Genomic DNA, 21,087 nt, shown 5'->3' on the forward strand with positions numbered 1-21,087 from the left:
TGCATGCCTGGTTATTTTTAATGATAGTTTTGATAAGCTTTGCCTCATTGGTCCAATGAGTACAGGGAAGCAGAGGAGCACAGGGCAGTTGCCGTTGGCTTTGAAGTGAGTTAGACTCCAGTGTGAACCCAGTTCTGCCATAAGTAGCTGTGTGACCCAGAAAAAGATACTTAAACTGTGAGTCCTACATCTGGAAAAATGGGATATTCCACCAAAAGATTGTTACATACTTAAATGAGAAAACACACACACACACACACACACACACCATAAATACATATACACATGCATCTAAATATAGCCAATAAATGGCAGCTATTATATAAACAGTTTTCTGTCATCTATGTTTATAGGTAAAAAATTTTCTGCTGGAAGCGCTATTATTCATTACTTAAAAAAATTTGGAACCACTCAGATGGTGACTAAAACCCTGAGAATCCTCTTTCTCAGATGCTGGCAAACTTTGCAAAGGTCTAGGCAATAAGTGTCTTAGGCTTTCAGGCCAGGTGGCCTGTGTGGACATTATGGAACTGACGTTGTAGGGCAAACGCAGTCCCAGACAGAATGAAAATAAGCGGGTGTGCCTATGTCCCAATAAAAGTTCCTATGTGGACACCGGAATCTGAATTTCATGTGACTTTTTATGTCACAAAAGGCTATTATTGGTTTTTATTTCCCAGCCACTTAAAAATGTAAAAATCGGAGAGCCGAGGAGGAGTCAAGCCCCCACGGTGGCGGAAAGGCTGGAAGAAAACACGGGAATGTGGGAAACCCCCGTGCCGGGAAGCCAGGGCCAGATCCCTGGAGGTGCCAATCCTGCCTGTCCTCCAGGCCTCTTCCTGACTCCCCCAGCCGCTGCCGAGGGATCCAGCTTTGCCCCTGGGTGCACCCCCTCACCTTGTCCCACAACCGGGGGGCCAGGGTGCTCACCTGCTCCCCACCCACCTGCTCCTGGCACACCAGCTGTGAATCCCTCGGCACACGGCGTAGTAGGACCATGAACGGTGATGGACAAGAAGATGTGGGAGAAAATGAAGAAAACTCATAAAAAGACGCACAAACACCACAAGCATGCCAAGCATTCTTCCTCCTCCTCTTCCTCTTCCCCTTCCTCCAGCAGGGAGTCTGGCCGAATGCAGGGCCTGGACCCTTCCCTCAAGCCTTCAGGCCTCTCCAGTTCCTGTCAAGTTTCAGATGCCATCTTGTCCTGGGGAAAATGAGCCCCCCTCCCTCACCCCCCCAGTGGAGCCTTACTCTGCTGTTGAGACCTGACTGGCTGGGGACAATGGAACAAGAATGACCATGGGGGGGGCGGGGGGTAAGGGCGCCTGGGTGGCTCAGTCAGTTGAGCGTCTGACTCCCGATTTCGGCTCAGGTCATGATCTCGAGGTTCATGAGTTTGAGCTCTGCTTCGGGCTCTGAGCTAATGACAGGGTGGAGCCTGCTTGGGATGCTCTCTCCTCCCTCTGCCTCTATCCCGTTCCAGCTCGCTCTCTCTCTCTCTCTCAAAATAAATAAATAAAACAACAACAACAAGAGAATGACCATGGGCTAGCAAAGACCACCTTTTCACTACTTGGATAGAACTTTTAGCTCATCAGTTTAGCAGGAAAACTAGTTCTTGAGGATGGTGAGACCTTCGAGCTAAATGCTGAAGACAAGTTTAAGATCTGTAAAATGTGATTTTTTTAAAAACTTTCTTTTGTAATACTTGTTATTGGGAGGTGTTGTAGAAATTTAATTATGGGGGAAGAAAAGAAACTGTATCATTTTTGAAATGATAAAAAAAACTGTAAAAATCATTCTTAAAATTTGAGTGAACACGCGGTCATCCAATTAGGTAGCAATGGCTCAATGTGCATTTCGAAAAAACAAATTCTTAGCTTGCAGGCCGCATGAGAAGAACTAACAGGCTGGATTTGGCCCATGGGACCACGCCCCATCACCTGCCCACCGTTTACCAGAGATTTCCACGTCCTCACCCCCAGCAGATGCAACATTCTGGATGAGTGGCCTGCTCTTCATGATCAATGAGAGATTAATTCATAGGAGACACCAAAGAACAAGCATTAGTATATGACAATAACCGCAAAGTCTCAGCAGCCCTGGACCTGAGCCTTGAGAAACTGTGGAAAAACCTCAAGGAGGCCAAGGAACTGAGGAAATTCCAGAGGAAATCATCCCCGGTGCCTTCCCTCTGCTCCTGCCCCTCCCCCCCCACAAGATATAAATCATTGATTGTGATACATAAGGAGAGTTCTACAGTCCATAAACTTCTAACTTCTTCGGATATAGAAACTGGATGTGTAGCTGCTGCTGAAGGTGGCAGGTATGACTGCTGCAGAAGCCAAGTTCATCACATCCAGTGTCTACAATGGAGCAATCTGGGAGGTATGACTTGACTTGGGGATGGCTGGAGTCCACCAAATGGGCTAAGCCATACAGGGATTCTGCTGTGTCTCAGTAAGTGCACCTGCTGTGCCGCCCAAGCCATTTCTCCATGTCCCCCGCCCCGACACACATCCCCAACGAGTCATTTCATTCCAGCAACAATGACTTTCTTTGCAAGTATTAATAACACTCCAATGAATTGAGCAGAATTTCATAATCCAAGGTACCTATCCATAGATAGTCATCCATTTTAGCATTTTTGGTTTGGTTTCACAGAGAGGTTTTAATAAAGAATAAACAAAAGTGCTTTCCCCCTACAATTTTACTGCAAATAAAATTACAACAATCAATCACAACTGCTTTAGTAAAGAGCAGAAGCTCTTGGTTTCATCACTCAATAGAATGACTCTGTGTGGAATGCTCAAGTATGAAGTTTGTATTATTAAAAAAGCAATGGAGTAAACACATATCTAAAGAGAGACCTTTTGACCCACATCCTCACAAAGAGATACAATTATATAAATGGATAATTTCCCATCTCAAAAGTAAGAAGGCAAACATCATGCTTACTTTCTCTAAATGCTTTACAGTAGCCAAGGAAAGATAACAGAAAGAACAGGGCACCCAGGAGGTCTGCACGGCCGACAACACCAGCAACCTTAAAAGAAGGAGAAGAAAAAAGACTTATGTAAAAAAAAAAAAAAACACATTAAAAAATCCTAAACGTATAAAAAATTTCTTTGAAATGAAAGGCAAACACCTTACTAGATTCTTCCATCTATTAAAATAATCTGTGCTGACTGCAGAGCAGCCCTGTGGTCTTATCTTATAGATTGGTTTTTCTTTTCCCTCTTTGGTCTAGGACTTGAGCTAGTTGCTTCTAAGAGAGCGTGACGGGCAGAGTTGTGCTAATAATGGCCGTTCTGGGAATAGGATACAGTCGGCGATGCAGGTACCCGTGAGAGCTCAGTCACGGCACACCGCTCCCTAGAGCCCAGAGGCCTGTGCCTCGGATGTCCCCAGAGTAGATTTATAATTGGGAAATGTTATCAGCTCAAAGGGCATAATATTTACTAAAGAAAATGTGATTGGAAACATGAAGGAAACCTGGGAAATTAACGTTACAGGTCACCAGGCAAATAGAGAAAGACACAGGGACAATGGTTCGGTGCTACCTCGGGCCCTCATCCGCCCTTCAAGACCAAAACTTGGGTTAACCTGGAAAGCAGGATGCTTCAAAAGTGATGGAGAAATAAGATGAAAACAGAATAAAATGTCAACCGTTTCTTTCCCCCATGATTGCCTTTCCCTTCTTTACCATAGTGATAACAAAGCAAATGTGAAATTTGTGTCTCATGTCACATCCAGTAATTGTTCTTCAAATGTCTCCTGGCAGAGAAAGACACACAACTCCACTCCCAAGTGTGGGTCTAGTTCAGGCGGCACGCTCCTCTAACGAACTAAGCACCTGGATGTGACACGTGCCAAAGCCTCACTGGGATTCTCTAGGTATCACCCCAATGGCTGGGAAGTTTATCTTTTCTTAAAGGACAGATACTATGATTATGTGGGATGGAATAAAGATGGTTATAAATGGACAGAAGAGACTACAAAGAATATGAAAATAACCGTAGTTACATATGATTCCCAACTGTGTGGACAAGCGATGGCTAAAAAGGAATGCCTTTTAGCAGCATTCCCTGCTGCCCTGGCTAGATATGAAATGCTGAGCGTGATTATCCACGCTGATTGTTTAACTCCTGACGGCGGCGCACGTGGCATCCCCAGGTGTCGCACAATCGCTAGGATCGAAGAGGCTGAGGAATCCAACCTGCGATGCTGCCCACGTGAAAAACACCTCCCACGAAGGAAGCTAAGGACAAACAAAGCTTCAACAGATCTGGGACAAGTATGCCAGTATGCCGGAAGCTCAAATAGTACAATTAACTTCATGAATGAAGGTGAGTATGTAATGAGAGTTCTTGAATACTCCAGCCTGCAACTCACTTAGTCAGGGAGGGACACAGTAAAATCAGGGAGGAGGGTAAACTGAACAGAGCCTGGTACACAGTAGGTGCTGCTCACAGTTAGCTCCCGGCATGAATCTTGACGTGAGCTTCCACAAGCACGGGGAGCAGACAGGAAGAGACAAAGGGCATAGGAGCTCAGGGAGGAGCAGGTATTGGCTCCACAGCACCGTGTGGGTGACAAAGAGGGCAGGGGACCCCCCCGCCCCCAGGATGATGACAGGGAAAGGAGGGGCATCTTCCTTCTGAGACTGCCTACAGGGGCTGAGGAAGGCCCCGAATCCCAAACCCTTACGGAGCAGAAAGTTATCCAAACCAATGCAGAGAAGCTTATCCAAAGTGGTCCCTCAAGGAAGGGGCTCAAGGGAAGCAGGGAATGGGGTTGAGAGGGGTCAGAGAACTAAGTTTCTTCAAATGAAGGAGGGCAGGGAAGTGTCCCTATAAACACCAGGGCTGGGGCCAAAACAACAGGCATCAACTGCTTGTTATCTATGTAGCTACGGTACATTTAAAGACCTGCACTAAAATGGGCTTTTAAACCTATATAAACTTAAAAAAAATTTTTTAAGTTTTATTTATTTTGAGAGAGAGAGGGAGAACATGAGTAGGGGAGGGGCAGAGAGAGAGGGAGAGAGAATCCCAAGCAGGCTCTGCACTGTCAGCACAGAGCCTGATGCAGGGCTTGATCTCATAAACAGAGAGATCCTGACCTGAGCCAAAATCAGGAGTCAGACACTTAACCGACTAAGCCACCCAGGCGCCCCATTACATAAACTTATTTAGAAAACAAACATTCTTGGGGCGCCTGGGTGGCTTAGTCGGTTAAGCGTCTGACTTTCGCTTAGGTCATGATCTCGCGGTTCGTGGGTTCGAGCCCTGCGTCGGGCTCTGTGCTGACAGCCAGCTCAGAGCCTGGAGCCTGTTTCAGTCTGTGACTCCCTCTCTCTCTGACCCTCCCCTGCTCACACTGTCTCTCTCTCTCTCTCTCCTAGAAATAAATAAAACATTAAAAAAAAATTAAAAAAAAGAAAACAAACATTCTTTGGGTAACTGGTGAAAATACTCCCAAGTCTTTAAGCAATGTACCTGACATTGTCTGACATAAAGAAAAACACATTTTAAAAAGTATGGCTGATATTTTAAAGCAAAAAGAGTTTTTAGTCCTTACAAAGAATTTTTGACACCGTAATTAAAGAGACACTTCAAAGAAAAAAAAATTTAAGGCTATCCAAGAAGGGAGGCACTTGTTTGGGGGAATGGACCACAGTATGGAAAGATTTTATTCTCCTTCCCTGATATCTGCATCGTCTGTATTTTTAGGCAAAAGTCTTTACAAAGGCTATTTTTTTTCTTTTTCTTTTGATTTTTTAAAATGTTTTATTTATTTATTTTTAAAAATTTTTTAATGTTTTATTTCTGAGAGAGAGAGAGAGAGAGAGGCAGCGTGAGCAGGGGAGGGTCAGAGAGAGAGAGAGACACAGAATCTGAAGACAGGCTCCAGGCTCTGAGCCAGCTGTCAGCACAGAGCCCAACGTAGGGCTCAAACCCATGAACCCTGAGATCATGACCTGAGCTGAAGTCGGGTGCTTAACGGACTGAGCCACCCAGGCACCCCAAAAGGCTACTATTTTTTTCTTACAAAGAGAAAAGAACAGAGTCTTCCATCCTCAGATATCCTACTTTGGCATACTGATTATTTTGAATTAAAGGTACTTGAGAAACAGCCAAACTAGAAGGATGGTCTGACCATCCTTTGTCCCACTGAAAGCAGGAAATAAATCTGCCCTGTGAAAAGTAGCCTCCTCCTATCAGGAGGGTAGAAGGCATCCTCATCACCAGAAGTAGGGAATTTAGGGCTGGCCCCTGTTCCTTCTTCACTAATTCACTACCCCAAGCCCACATCCCTTTGTCTTACCAATTCTTCACAAATTCAGAAAAGGTTCCTCCTTTGGTAACTTCTTTGAATCTCATGGGTTATGGGAGTACATTTCAGGGGGCTTCAGAAATCAAATTTGTTTTTCTCCTGTTGATTTGTCTTATGTCACTCTAATTATTAGGCTAGCCAAAGAACCTAGAAAGGAGGAAGGGAAAATTTTTTCCACCCCTATGGAGATAACCTGAAACACTCACATCAGGGTTTTCTAGAGAAATCGTTGCAATTCCCTCAAACCCATAGAGCAGGTGGTGGTGTTTCCCCATGAGGAACAATAGGGGTGGTGAGAAGGAATTAGAGGAAGGAAGGGGAGAATGCTTCCCCACCTAATTCCTTCAGTATTAAACTCTGGCTTCATGCATGGACAGAATTCCTAAGGAGGCCTGAGCTTTCCTCTTTGATACCAAATTTAGGCAACTTGAAATCCTTACCAGTGCTCTGAGGGAAAGGAAAATCTATGGTGGCACTGGTGTCCCCTGGGCCCCCATCCTTATGGCCACAGACAAGGGCAACCCTCCCCCGATGACTGGTCTGTCGGAGGCCTTACAGACCTACAAACACCCTGGAGAGATCTGGGGTGGCGTATTGGAAAATGAGACATTCAGATCAGCTGAGGAGCAAATACCACTAATTACAATTATTTCATTACCAACTGGGGAGCAGGAGATGTGAAGACTATACGGTGACCAACGCACCCTCGTTTGCCTGGGACTGTGCCAGTTTTAGAATGGAAAGTCCCATGTTGCAGAGCCCCCTGAATAATGGGGGAAAACAGATGCTGGTCACCCTAGAAGACTGGGAAATTTAGGTTCTTATTTGCAGTGGAGAAAAACATCCTCAAAGTTAACATAGCACATAATGTCAATACAAAGACATATATATTACTAAAACCTGGAGGGGTCCACACTGCCTCTGCTTTCCCTTAATCAATGAAAACAGAAGCACAATGACTCCCATCCCTTGGTCCTCATCCTAGATCGCTGTTCAGCTGGCGCCGCTGTGCCAAGGGTCATCATGCGGGACCCTGGCCCAGCCCGGAGCCAGAGCCCAGGGCTACTTCCCCAGCACCGGCCTGGGGGCTTCGATGCGCTCTCCTACCTAGTTCCTTGGATCCCACTTTTTACTTATTTTTAAAGTTGTGTTAAATGGAGAGTGAGGGAAAATGGGTGGGTGTAGATAGGAGAAAACTGAATACTCTTTACCAGAACAATGAAAGATGAACATACAAATGGCTAGTTTTAAGAATGCTAATTTTGGGGGCATTTGGGAGTGGCTCAGTCAGTTAAGCGTTGACTCTTGATTTCACTCAGGTCATGATCTCATGGTTGTGAGACTGAGCCCTATGTCGGGCTCCATCCTGAGTGAGTGTGGAGCCTGCTTAGGATTCTCTGTTTCCCTCTCTATCCCTTCCTTGCTCTCTCTCTTTCAAAATAAATAAATAAACATTACCCAAAAAAGAATGCTAATTTTTAATGACCTATAATTTTTTCTTGCAGATTGAGTTTGAATGACTTTGATGGAATAGAGGGGTAGGGGGAGATGAAGAGATTTTTCTCTAAAATTGCCTGCTCTCCTATAGCTAGATCTCCCTTGGCTTCTTTTAATGCAGAATTTTAGGGTTAATATGTTCCCAGATTTCATTTACTGGTGTGTGTGTGTGTGTGTGTGTGTGTGTGTGTGTGTACATCCAGTTACACTTGCTGACATCTCAAAATTTTCTATAAACTTACTTCTCAATGTTTAAATTCAGAATTTTAGAAACAGTTCTTTGGTTAATAACTCAAATATTTCATTTTGCTTTAAGATAACACTAAATTAAATGAGGACCAAAACTGTAAATCAGTACTTCTGCCAGAAATTCCCTTTTTTTCTGACCAACCCGTACACTATTTCTGGGTCCCGACAAACATTTAAGCCATAAGGAGAACTCACATGGAAGCAAATTCTAATTTGGCCACAGTTATATATAAATAGACGATAACGAATCTTTTACAACAGTTTCCAGCTTGTCAGTCCTCTGAATTTGCTGAAGTAAAACATTATGATAATTTTTTTAAAAAAAGCTTTAAAGTAACAAGATACTAAGAGAAAGTTGTGATAACAACTCTACAATCCTCTTAATACCAAAGAACAGAGAGTTTAACAAAAGCAGAACACTCAATTCTGCACAATATTTTGAAACTCACTTCAAGATGCTGAATGCATTTGGTTAAGTGTGGGGGTTTAAATACACAAAACGCAGAAATCTATTGCAGAGGAGTAATAAGGAACATGCAGTATTTTACACTAGGTGCTTCATGCTCACAGAATGAATGGCCAGAATCAAATCTTTGACCTCAAGCACATGTGCAGATTTTCATTTTCAAAGGGATCTGTGATGGGCAGGGTAGGGCAGCTCCAGAAATCCCCACACATCTAGGTAAATCCCAACACGGTTTGTACCAAATACATCCAGCAGCAGTTCCACGAAATACAGGTGTGTTCCACCGGACAGCAGGTTAGGGTCCTCTCAGGAGCTGCCTGGTCACCGGAGCCAAGCCCTTCAGCGGGAGAATAATCCAGGCACTGAAGGGGGCGGGGAGAGCAGGTGAGGAGAGCTCCCGACCAATCCCAGCAGGGATTTCCAGCACAACTCCGGTGTGCCCTCATCTCCTCAGTGTCCAGGCTCACACTGCCAGCTACATGTCGGGCCTGAGGAAGACCTGCTATCTGTCTCCCCAGGCCATTCCTCTTCTGTAAAGTGGCCCATCCGCTCTCCCAGCATTTGTGACAATCACATTAAGTATGAAAAAGTATTCTGAAAATGAGACAGCTCTCGGTGAAGACAGGAAAATTGCGTCTGACCCTTTGCTTAAGGCGAGTTCTTGGCTTCTGGCTGTTAGAACCCCAAACCAGGTGTCTATTCAATATTTAAATATTCAATATCTACACATTCAACATTTACCCTTTACACTGTAATCATAGAGAGGAAGGAGAAAGTATCACCAAAGATCACACCAAAGTCTTCACCCACCTGGGACTCTGCACTTTTCCTGAGAAAGAGAGACCTGCTGAACCTACACAGAGTTATTTCAAGTGTCTGGCAGCATTTAGCACCATATCTGTTCTTTTTTTTTCTTTTTTTCTTTTTTTGTATTTGTTTCTGAGAGAGAGAGCGTGACAGCGTGAGCAGGGGTGGGTCAGAGAGAGAGGAAGACACAGAATCTGAAGCAGGCTCCAGGCTCCAAGCTGGCTGTCAGCACAGAGCCCGATGCGTGGCTCAAACCCACGAACTGTGAGATCATGACCTGAGCCGAAGTCAGATGCTTAACTGACTAAGCCACCCAGGCTTCCCAGCACCATATCCTTTCTATAGCAATAAGACCATTCAAGGGAAGCCTACTTTAGGGAATGAACCAACATGTGAAAGGCTCCTTGTCCTAACACAAGTACAGAGGCCACGGACGGACACTACTTACACACTCAGTGTGCACCGGATGTGCGGCGAACAGGAGAGCAGCCAGCAGGGACGATCTAGGGGCCAGGTTCAACCGCCGGCCTCTACTGCTATACTGCAGGCCACCAAACAGCACGGAGAAGACGTCCACCATGAGGACAGAGATGCCACCGTGCAGGAGGATATTGACCACGTGGAAACTCATAGGGTAGAAGCCTCCGGACAAATAGTAGTTAATCCTGTAGTGAGCGAAAGGTGTTCACATCAGGTGCGCAGAAGCGTGCAAAATAAAATGCAAAGCATCTGAAGGAGGAAGGCAGGTGAATGATGGTGTTAAAGGGAGGAGAGAAAGTTGGGTGAAAGTGAAAGATAAATAATGCTTATCAAGCTAAGAAGGTTGAAGAAAGGGCAGGAACATAATTAACAACAGGGGTAAAGAGCGGATAAGAGCCTGTCAGAGAAGTGGGGAAGAAAATATGTGGAGAGGAAAAGCAGAAGGAAAGCTAACCAATTTCCTAAGCTCTAAAAAGGCAAGACTGCCTCCCAAGATGGTACCTCGGAGCACACATTACTCCTGGCTGCCTCACGGGGACCTGGATGGAAGACAGTCCCGTAACCTGCTGATCCAAAAATCACAAAGTACTCCTTGGTCTTTCGTCCACCAGCCTTGCATCCAACAAAGCACATTCTCATTGTCACGGGTTCTGACCGTGCTTCAGTTACAAGCAGTCTTAAGTCATCATTTCTGTGCTTCTGAGAGATCTGCGCACAAGTGCTGAACGCACCTGAAACAGCTACGACTGGGAACTCTGGGGAGGTGAGCGCATCTACTTAATGCAAATGGGGAGGTGGGGGAGGGCGTTTTCAACTTTATTTTGTATTTGCATACTGACTTGGTAACAGCAGGAAGACCTTTACCTTGTTATTATCATTTTTGTAGTGGAAAAAACCCACGATTTCATTAGATGCCATGTGTTGCCTTGACTCACGTGGTTTCTCTCCAGTGTTAACCAGCAAAGGGCCGATCTCCAATTAGCTAATTTTGCTAATTAGCATGTCACCCTTGCACAAGGGCCATGTACAGCTTGCCTGCATCCTTCTACTTTTAGGATCTATGCTGGCCAAGCGAGCCTGGAGTCAGGCTCGTTCCCCCGTGTTCCTGTGACCTGCCCCTAACAGCTGGAATTAGCATGTACTCCTTGCAGACGCACATGAGTGAGTGCTCTGTTCTTCCCCAGGACCCACGGGCTCCACCCACCCACACTGGGAGCTGCGTCACACAGAACCTGGCACACGTCCTATGCAGCCCGCGCTGTCATACCTCACCTGAAAGTCAGGACGGTCAGAGGGCGGTAGGACTTGTGGCTGGTGTTGCTGCTCAGCCTACTGCCCCAGAAGTCATGATGCCACAGGTCCCCAAGGGGCGTTTCCGCTCGGAGGTCCTGCAGGGACACAGCAGAGGGCATTCTGGACAAAGGCGTCACGACTCTTTTCTCGCCCTGTGCTTAAGCCTCACCATGAGCCGTTCCTTGGAGGCGCTCATTCCCCTCTGCTCCATCTCTCCTGGGCCAAGCCACTGTCGCCTCTCACCTGGGATACAGCCAGGCTTCCCTCTGGCACGTTCTCCTGGCTAATCTCTCCAACGTGCAAACTGGGTCACCCACTGCACCGTGTTTAAAACACTCTGATGGCCCCCCTGCTCCCCCAGGACAAAGCCTGCGTCCTGCTGTGGATACCACAGCCCAGGGTGTTCTGGCTCCTTCTGAGCTCTGCCCACTCATCTCGCAGACTCTGACCTCTGTCCAGTCCCCACACAGCACCTGCTGTCATCCATCCCCAAGGATTTGCACACGTAGGTGTCTACCAGTTACCCCTTAGCTCTTCCCAGCCCAGCATTTCCTGCCCTTCACCTTCAGCCAGCGAGCTATGACCTTCCTCAGCTGATGCAATTCTCCTCCCATGGGCCTCAGGGCATCTCACACCAGTCGTCACAGCGCCTGCCACACTGGAGGTTTATAATCTCTCACTACCATCTGTCTGCCCCACCGGACTGGGGGTCAAGGCCCCAGGCCACATTGTGTGGGTGGGGAGTATACAGAAAGTGCTTAAGCCATGTTGAATGAATGAATACCTCTTTCATATTCAATACATAAGGCAACTGCCCTAAAATATCTGTTAAAATGTCACTGGATAAGCATATATTGTCTATTTTTGAACCTGAGCTAAACAGTAAGAAAAATGAAAGAAAAAACAATTTCCACCTAATTTTTAAAGATAAAAATTATTAATTATTAAAAAAAAGATAATGATTTTACTATTAAGGTAATTTGATTTGGTCCTATGCTACAGATGCTTAAAAATTCATATTTAAAAAATATATATTCATTTATGGGGAGTGCATAAGCAGAAGAGGGGCAGAGTGAGGGAGACAGAGGATCCAAAGCAAGCTCTGTGCTGACATGCTGACAGCAGTGAGTACAACGTGGGGCTTGAACTCACAACTGTGAGATCATGACCTGAGCCCAAGTCGGATGCTCAACAGACGCAGCCACCGAGGCGCCCTGAAAAATGCATCTTTTTAAAAATCACTTAAATGTACTATTAGATTGTTTAAACTGTGTCTGACAAGAAGAGAGGCAGAGAAGGCATCTCAGTATAAGCAATAAAAGAAATACTAATTTTCTCTCTAAAGCATAACAAAACAGGAATATTTTAGGGACTAGAAATTATGACATGCTAAGCAACACAAAGTGTATCAGTCCAGGCTTTTCATGCAGTAGCCGGACCAGCTCTGATTAACAGAAGCAAAAAGGAATGCTTTAAAGGAGATCACCAAGCTCACGGACACATGGTGGCGGGGGAGGGGGCTCCCAGGTTTGGGTCTCTGCAGCCAGAAGCACAGCCACAAATCACACTGCTGGACGCCTCGCCGGGGCTGCCTGGCTGCCTCCAGACCCCGTCCTCCTGTGTGATCAGCTCTGGACTCCAGTAGGTGGGAGCCCTTGAGAGGAGACCCCTCCCCACATCCACATCCACCCTGGACAGCCTCTGCAGCTTCTCACACCCAGGGTGGGGCAAGCCCCAGGCAGAAATGTGCCAAATCGTGGCTGGCCCAAAGGAGCAACCAATGTCCACAGCACACGGTGACTTCAGTAAGTATTCACCACTTGAGTGCTTACTGACTCAAAGGGAAAGAACTTGAAGATGCGTGACAGAGGCAAAGGTGGTCACCCGATACCCACTTTGAGGGTGAATTTCACTTCCACTGGGTATCGGCTTCAGAGGCCTTGAGCGTACTGACCCCACTTCTAAAAATCAGTCTGGTATTTCAGGAAGATCTTGGAAATCACCCACGAATTTGGTTTACTCAGTTACAAAACTGGAAGCCCATCTTCTTCTGCATTGTCCCAGAAGTACCTGTTCGCTTGTGAAGGAGCTGGGCAGAGGATCTTTGCCTCCATTTGAGCAGAAAATGAGCACCAACGAAGCTCTAAATATTTGATTAGGTGTAGCCTGCACACAGCAGGGCACGTTGCAGGAAGAAAGGTCCATTTTCCCTCACAACGATTTATGGAAAAGACGTGTGTCTGAAATTCCTGCTAACTCCACTGTCTCAAAGAAAATCATCATCTCAATGAAAAAAGGCAACTCAACACTACAAGGAAGCATCTGGAAAACAGTCTTTAACACCAATAAAACCCAGGAACAGCCTGCTTCACATTACTGTGGGCACAGCGCCAGTGAACAGAGGAGAGCCTTTCATTAAACAGGAGAGGAAAAAAGGAGAGCTAGCAAGTTAACAAAGGGGCACAGTCTGATGTTCTAGAAAACACTGCCAAGACAATGTGCAGCAGGGCCACAAAATGGCTTCATCGGCCTTACCGCACACCGAGGGAAGAATTATAACCGCGTCCCAGGCCATCTCCCATACAACAGAGCTCGCGCCTTCCCCTGCCTTGTGTTCATCAGAGTTCTTCGACATAAGGGTTTTCTTTTGAATTTTTAAATTTTATCCATTTTTAATTTTTTTTAGTGTTTGTTTATTTTTGAGAGAGAGAAAGAATGTGTGAGCATGAGCGGGGGAGGGGCCGAGGGGGGGACAGAGGATCGAAAGCACGCTCTGCACTGACAGCAGAAAGCCCAATGTGGTGCTTGACTCATGAACCACGAGACCTGAGAGGAAGTCGGACACTTAACCGACTGAGCCACCAAGGCGACATAACATTGTAAGTGAACACTTAGAGGGAAGAAACTCTCAAAGAAATGAAGGATGGGCTTTAATAAATTAAGTCAACTCTCCTTTGCTTGTTAGCAAGGCAATCCTGCAGCTATTAAGCCACCAACCAGACATAGTTGCTAGGAGCTATAAACTTACTACTTCTTGTAAGCACTGTTTAAAAAGAAACAAACGTCTCCAGTAACTGCTGGGTGAACTTGAGGAAAATTACAAGTGAAGAAACAGAACTAAAAACAAACATTGGAGCCCACGGTTGGTTAAGCATCTGACTGGATTATGGCTCAGGTCATGATCTCCTGGTTCGTGAGTTCAAGCCCCGTGTGGGGCTCTGCGCTGACAGCGCAAAGCCTGCTTGGGATTCTTTGTCTCCCCCTCTCACTGCCCCTCCCCCACTCATGCTTGCCCGTGTGCTTGCTCTTTCTCTCAAAAGAAGTAAAATTAAAAAAAAAATAAAGCAAACATCAATGTTGGTTGATAGTCTCCTTCATCAAAATAGAGAAAAACCAAGTACATAGAAGATGTAACAAATAAAATATTTGTAAAAGTCACCCCCCCCCACTTTTAACCCCCAGTCACCATCACACATACATGTTGGTCACAGAGAATTCTTCTCAACATTTTCAACATGAAAATGAGTTTCTGCTCATTTGGGAGAATCCAGGACTTCAGACTTTCAACAACAGTGTTACAACAAGTTGCTACAATTGCATGGCCTGGAGAGAAAGATATTAGGCTATTCCTTTGGGTTGTCTTCATTGGTTAAAGCACACACATGAAGTAACCAGCTGAGTAACCGAGAGGTCACAACAGCTCTAATCTGTGCCGTTTCCACGTTTCTTCCCCTGGGCTCTCCCTGCCTCTAAGGCTCTTGTCTGATTGTCTCTCAGCTCCCTTGAATCTTTTTCTTCCCTTCCCCCAACCCTATTTCTTTCTCCCTATCTCTAGCTAGCGAAAGACAGGCATTTTCCCTGCACCGATATAGCACCCACTGGTGAGCAAAACTGGCTGGGATTTTGCACACTCAGCAAATTTGAGTCTCCAAACAAGAAATGGGCAGGAACTGCCGCTTCCACGGACAGCACACTCCTCACCCTCCATCGCTTGCCAGCAGGCTGTCCTGATGCAATCAGCAAAGGACAAAGAAGAAGCCAACTCCCCGCCTGCTGCTGCCGATGGACGATGGACGCACCTCTTGGCAGGTGATCAGACTCATCTGTCACTGCAGCAAGTGCATATTGGGGCGGGGGGAGGGGGAAAACAGCTGTGGCCTAGAATTCTGGAAATCTGTCATAAAACCTGAAATACTTAGTGTGCAGTGCCCTTCCTTACCTTGTAATCTGAGAGTAATGGCCTCTCTGGTGTGTGTGTAGACGGGGGCTTCAGATGGGGCACATGGTGAGGGTAAAGCCTGAGGTCAGGCAGGGGCCGGAGACCCCTAAACAATAAACAAGAAAAGGGGCCCTAAATCAAAAAGATGCTACCTAAAAGACATGGGAAATCTAGAACACAACTGGGGCCCAGGCAAATGCTTAACCGAAGTTTAACAGAGAATTATCCAACACAAACTTAGATTATTAATGAGAAACAGACAAATGTTTAAGGTAAGTTTATCAAAAAGGGGTTGTCATACACACCTTATTGTTGACAATAGCTTCAGAATCATCAAAGACAAAGTCTCCATCGTAGCTACGTGCAAAACACACGAGGGAAACAAATCCCACTACTAACTTAGCCCAGAAAGGGGCAAGAACAGAAGATGGGATGATGTGATCCAAATTGGCGTCCAACTCGGCCATTTTGAAAACTGCTGGCTGCCAGCCTCTCCCTCCAGCATTATGCTGGTTAGAGATCTACAAGAAAAATGACACAACACAAATATCCATTAACACACAGTTGGGTAAGTTTCTGCAGTGAGTAGGTACTAGACAGTCACCTATGCTACAAGTGCATAGGATCTAGTCATTACGAACATGAAGATGTGGTTTTCAGAGTCTACTGGGCAGAGTCAATGGGGCACATGTAAATTCTCCTGGGACTGCAACCTACCAAATCAGAAGCCCTTGAGTTTCTGATACTGGATTATCTTAAAAAAAATTTTTTTTTATGTTTTATTTATTTCTAGGAGGGAGAGAGAGAGAGAGAGACAGCGTGAGCAGGGGAGGGTCAGAGAGAGAGGGAGTCACAGACTGAAAGGCTCCAGGCTCTGAGCTGGCAGTCAGCACAGAGCCCGACGCGGGGCTTAAATCCATGAACCGCGAGATCATGACCTAAGCGAAAGTCGTACGCTTAACCGTCTAAGCCACCCAGGCGCCCCTGGATTATCTTGAAACACTGATTTAGGGAAATCCTGTACTTATCAACCCCATAAGGAAAATTTTTTTTATAAACCTTGAACCAGTTTACACCAAAGTTTAAAAAAAAAAAAAGGTACTGGGGGCACCTGGGTGGCTCAGTCGGGTAAGCATCTGAGTTCAGCTCAGGTCATGATCTCTCAGTTCGTGGATTCGAGCCCCACATCAGGCACTGTGCTGACAGCTCAGAGCCTGGAGCTTGCTTTGGATACTGTGTCTCCCTCTCTCTCTGCCCCTCCCTCACTCACACACTCTCTCTCTCAAAAATAAAGCATTAAAAAAAAAAAAGTTACATGTTGTTTCACCCAATCCAGGGAAATCAATAAATATTCCTTGTTATACCTTAGCACATGGTATATGCATGTGTGGTAGGGTATAAAACACATGGTCCTGATTCTGAAAAGGCTTACAGTCTCTCTAGCACTCAGTCACTCATGCCAATTGGAGGAAAATCTGGCAGAAGAGAGGAATTTTAACACAGATGATCAGACAGGGCACATGATCGATGGCCAGGTGAGAGGTTCACACACAGACGGACAAAGGAGAGATATACTGTAGACTGACTGGTCTAGGACGAGATCTTAGTCCAGGAAGAGCTAAGCTGAATCCTAAAGGGGAGGAAGGGGAAGCTATCGCAGATGAGACCCTCAATGGTGGTCAAAGAGTCAAGTTAAAAATATGCTCTTATTTTTTAACTTTTCTTTCAAACAAGTAAAATGTTAAAGCCAGAATGGTTGGTCTCTCTGCCTTGCCATCTATTAGTTCTGTGGCCTTGTGCTTTCAGAGTCTACTTCCTGTGCTACTCAGCAAGGCATAAGAACTTTCCAGTGGTGGGAGCTACCTGAGAGGTTCCTGCCTTGGAATCCGCCCAATTACCAAACTACCCTGCAAATCACATTTTATCTGTGTCTTTCTCTATTATACCCTCAATCGGTGCTTTCTTTGGATTGACCAGAATCATATTTGGCTCAAAGTGTTCAGGTTCCAATCCTGGGTAGCTATGGACAAGCTACTTAACCCCTCTGGCCTCAGTTTCCTTGCTTCTAAACTGGGGATAATTGCTGTGCCTTACGTGGTTGTCATTAAACAAGAAAGCCACCTGAAGTGCTTAGAACTGCTGCCTGGCCTTAATCAATGCTCAGGGGAGGTTAACTAGGATTACAAGCACTTTCTTTAAGAACAGTAAAAGCACAGGCACAGAACTATTTTTTAAACTCTAATGTTAATATTAATTTTTAAATACAAATATTTTGTTTATTGTCTATACCAGTAAGGGGCCTGGGCCCCGGTCCTTTTGGGCAAAGAGGGAAGAGAATCCCAAACCCCTTGACTGAGAAAGGACTTTAGATGTATTTGTTTCGAGGCCTCCAAAGGAAATACCCTCGACTATGGAATCCATAAGGAGTCAGCCAAATAGGCCACCTGAGGTTACAGGCATCTTTTCTATAGGATTTTATCTGAGTGAATGTGGAGAAAGATCCAACAGTCAATGGGGCACACCATCCTATAATAACACTGAACCTTTCCAGGTGCTGGAAAGAGGTCCAGATTTACAATCCGGAGAGGAAAGTCTCTTGTATCCCTCACTGCTGGTCCCTCACACTTCTTCACCTAACGTAACTCACACTCTAGCAAGTGGGGGGGGGGGGGGGAGATACTCCAGCTCCTATCTTCTGCCTGTTTCTTTTCCAGTGAAAGGATAAACCACTGGTTCAACCCAAATTACAGCTACAAATACAATATAGGTCACCATGCTGGCCCAACCATTGGGTCTACATTTCAGCTAAATAAATTGCTGCTAAAGGGGTGCCTGGAGGGCTCAGCCAGTTAAGTACCCAGCTCCTGGTTTTGGCTCAGGTCATGACCTCACAGTTCATGGGTTCGAGACCCCCACTGGGCTCTGTGCTGACAGTGCGGAGCCTGCTCGGGATTTTCTCTCTGTCCCTCTCTTTCTGCTCCTCTCCTGCTCTCTCTCTCAAAAATAAATAAGTAAAAACTTAAAAAAATGCTTTTAAAGAAATTGAGACTCAAAAAGCAAAGCAAAACAAAAATGTGAAAGAAAATCATAAAGATCACACAGTTAGAAAGGTGCCATGACTTCACATGGAGGAAATAAAAGTATTCTTGAATTTGGAAAATTAATGTGGAGGAAAATGCATCCGTTTTAAATGCACAACAGAGCTGGTCTTGATGTTACCTGCTATAGGCCCAAATATCAGAATATTATTTCACAAAAGGTTGTCGTGAGGTTCCAGTTCTCTTACGGGAAGAACACTGAAGCAAGACATAATCTGTGCTCCTAAATGAGCTGTCCTCCCTCTCTTTTCATTTCAGATTATCTGGAATACAGGTGAAATCATTTTGGTACTCGCACAATAGCCGAAATATATGAAAGGCAGACCATGGACCCAAACAACTGCAGCGCCCTGGTGGGTCAGTACTGGACTCCTGAAGCATCACCAGGATGTCTGGGTCAATCTCAGAATGGTCATCCCTCTTTTACTGCAGGGATATCAGCAAGTCCTTCTATCACAAGACTTCTATTGCATCTTCCCTCCTGAGTCACCAAGGTTCCCTGCTACTTTGCTGTCCCTGAAAATACTCCCAAAAGCCCTTTTCATTTAAGGCATTATGGTTAGTATATACAGTGGAATAGTTCAGAAAACACTACGGATTAGCAAATGCAATAAAATCTACAACGTGTCAGGAACCCACACAAAGTTCTCAGAGTGCAGCACGGGGGTTAGGAGCGCAGGCTCTCGAGGCAGGAGGACTTGGACTTGCTACCTTTGAGACCTTGAGCTACTCAGTCTTTCTAAGACTCAGATCCTCATTGGCACAACAGGGTACCACGCGTAACTCTGGGAGGTTGTCAGAAGCATTAAAGGAGAGAATGTATGGAAACAATTATTTCCCATCCTTATTATCATTTTGGAGAATCTAGTTCCCAGTGCTTTGTCCCTGATTTCCTGTCGTGGGAGCTCCGATGCTATCAGTTCTTTATTCCTGTAGATGGGCTTACCAACCAAGAGCAGCAGTAGCCCACCCACTGCCTCGATGTACCTGGGAGAAGGTGTCCTTCTTTGGATAGGCCCAGGGCACTGTCTCCTTGGCCGGTGTCTGAATGTCCTGCATAAACCGCAGTCTAATACAGTCACCCTGTATGAGACCCTCCCTTCCCCCAACAGGAAAGTGGCCTTTCTTCTGAGGATCCCAGCCAGGCTTGGTGCTCAAGTTTAAGAAGCCCTCCCGCAGAGAGCTGGTACAGACAGGTGGACCTGCCCCGCCATCTCTTTTTTGTACGCAAGCCATGAACTAGGAAGGCACACCTTCTGTTTTTCTCTTGCTAGGTCCCAGCTACACGGTCTCATTTCTCCCCTCTAGGTGTCCTGCCTGGGAGCCCTGGCCCCAGGGTATGGCTGGAAGGTGAATTCGCCATAGGAGGTGCAAAGAAGGGAGCCTCACAGAGGTGTCAGGCTCCGTCCACGGGGTGCTGTGGCCAGTCTCGCCCGTGGTAAAGCTGCTGCTCGGATCCCTGACTCCTGTGCTGATCTCGCACTGTTCAGAATTAACCGGCCCTAGAAGTAACCGAATTTTGGGATGAAGCAGAAGGCTCTTTATTCTCAATTTCTCAAAACTTCTAATATGAAGCTTTTATTTTCAGGGGGTTCAAATAAATTCATCAATCATCAACGGTCAAAAAACAAGGGCTCTACCTCCCAGAAAGAAATGTCACTGGGCTGTGAACCCTAGGGACCCGGTGATAACTGACGCAGCAGCCTTGGACTGTAGGATGGTGAGACCTGATAACTGACGCAGCAGCCTTGGACTGTAGGATGGTGAGACCAGCCTAAAGGGTTCGCCCTGGAAATATGAGCAGCAGTCACCTACTACAGAATAATCTTCCACATGCATGGAAGGGCCTGCTGGCCTCTGGCCGACCTTTCTACCTCATCAGTAACAATCCATCCAAACGAACGCTCCCCTCCGCCAGGCTGCGAGGAGACAGTGCTTCTGGAAATCAGATTAAAGAGCACTATCATTTCTGACCCAGCATCTGGAGACGTGAGCTGGCTGCTCCTCTCTCGGGGCCCTCAAGTTTGGGGAGCCTGTCATCTCCACTACCCTACACGGTGCAGCGCTGAAAAAAATGCTACTCCAATGTATCTCTTGTGATCGCCTTTCCTCTTTTTAATTCAGTAACAGACGAGAGCCACGCCTGCCTACAGCAAGAATGACTGTGTGTGGTTCGGCATTCACAGTTCCACTGTCCCAGAAAGTTTGCAGCTTGCTAGCTTGTAGCCATTTTCCCATCTAAGTCAGCCGGCACCGCTTCACCCCACATGGATCTGGGGTGTGCCAGGCAAGGTCAGGACCGCAGGGAGACGGGACACAGAGGGGATGCAGTCAGTCGTTACTATAACTGTTCCTCAAGGAATTCTCTCCTTCCATCTGCTCTCCCAGAGATAACCGTGTGGGATGATTCACACCGTGCTGGCTAGATCTTTTTTCTAACTCCTCCCTCCCTTTGTGTGTGGTTAAAAAAAAAAAAAAAAAGAAACACACACACACACACACCCCAGTCAAAAACATCAACACGACCAGAAGCCCCGCGGAGTTCGCAGCAGGTAAGGCGGCGGCTGCGCCACCTGCTCGGCTTCCCTAAACTCCAAGCCCGCGCGGGGAAGTGGCAGCTCGCTGGCCCCGGCCCC

At 46.1% G+C, this 21,087-nt stretch overlaps 1 protein-coding gene across 3 annotated transcripts in view; it reads right to left on the reverse strand.

Annotated features, from left to right (window-relative positions):
• Window positions 1-15,875, reverse strand: part of TMTC4 (transmembrane O-mannosyltransferase targeting cadherins 4) — a 63,091-nt gene extending 47,216 nt beyond the window's left edge. For 2 of the 3 annotated variants that reach the window (XM_077753894.1, XM_077753892.1), the window contains exons 1-4: window positions 15,659-15,875; window positions 11,114-11,229; window positions 9,810-10,026; window positions 2,962-3,049 (exon numbers count right to left, since the gene is read on the reverse strand). In XM_077753894.1, the coding sequence (XP_077610020.1) occupies window positions 2,962-3,049; window positions 9,810-10,026; window positions 11,114-11,229; window positions 15,659-15,820 (583 nt within the window). In that variant the 5' untranslated portion in view covers window positions 15,821-15,875. The remainder of the gene's footprint in view (window positions 1-2,961; window positions 3,050-9,809; window positions 10,027-11,113; window positions 11,230-15,658) is intronic. The other variant, XM_077753893.1, reaches the window with a different exon arrangement.
• Between the last annotated feature and the right edge of the window lie 5,212 nt (window positions 15,876-21,087).

The sequence above is a fragment of the Crocuta crocuta genome, unplaced genomic scaffold (genome assembly GCF_008692635.1).
Source record: "Crocuta crocuta isolate KB4526 unplaced genomic scaffold, BGI_CrCroc_1.0 scaffold31, whole genome shotgun sequence".
NCBI lineage: Eukaryota > Metazoa > Chordata > Mammalia > Carnivora > Hyaenidae > Crocuta > Crocuta crocuta.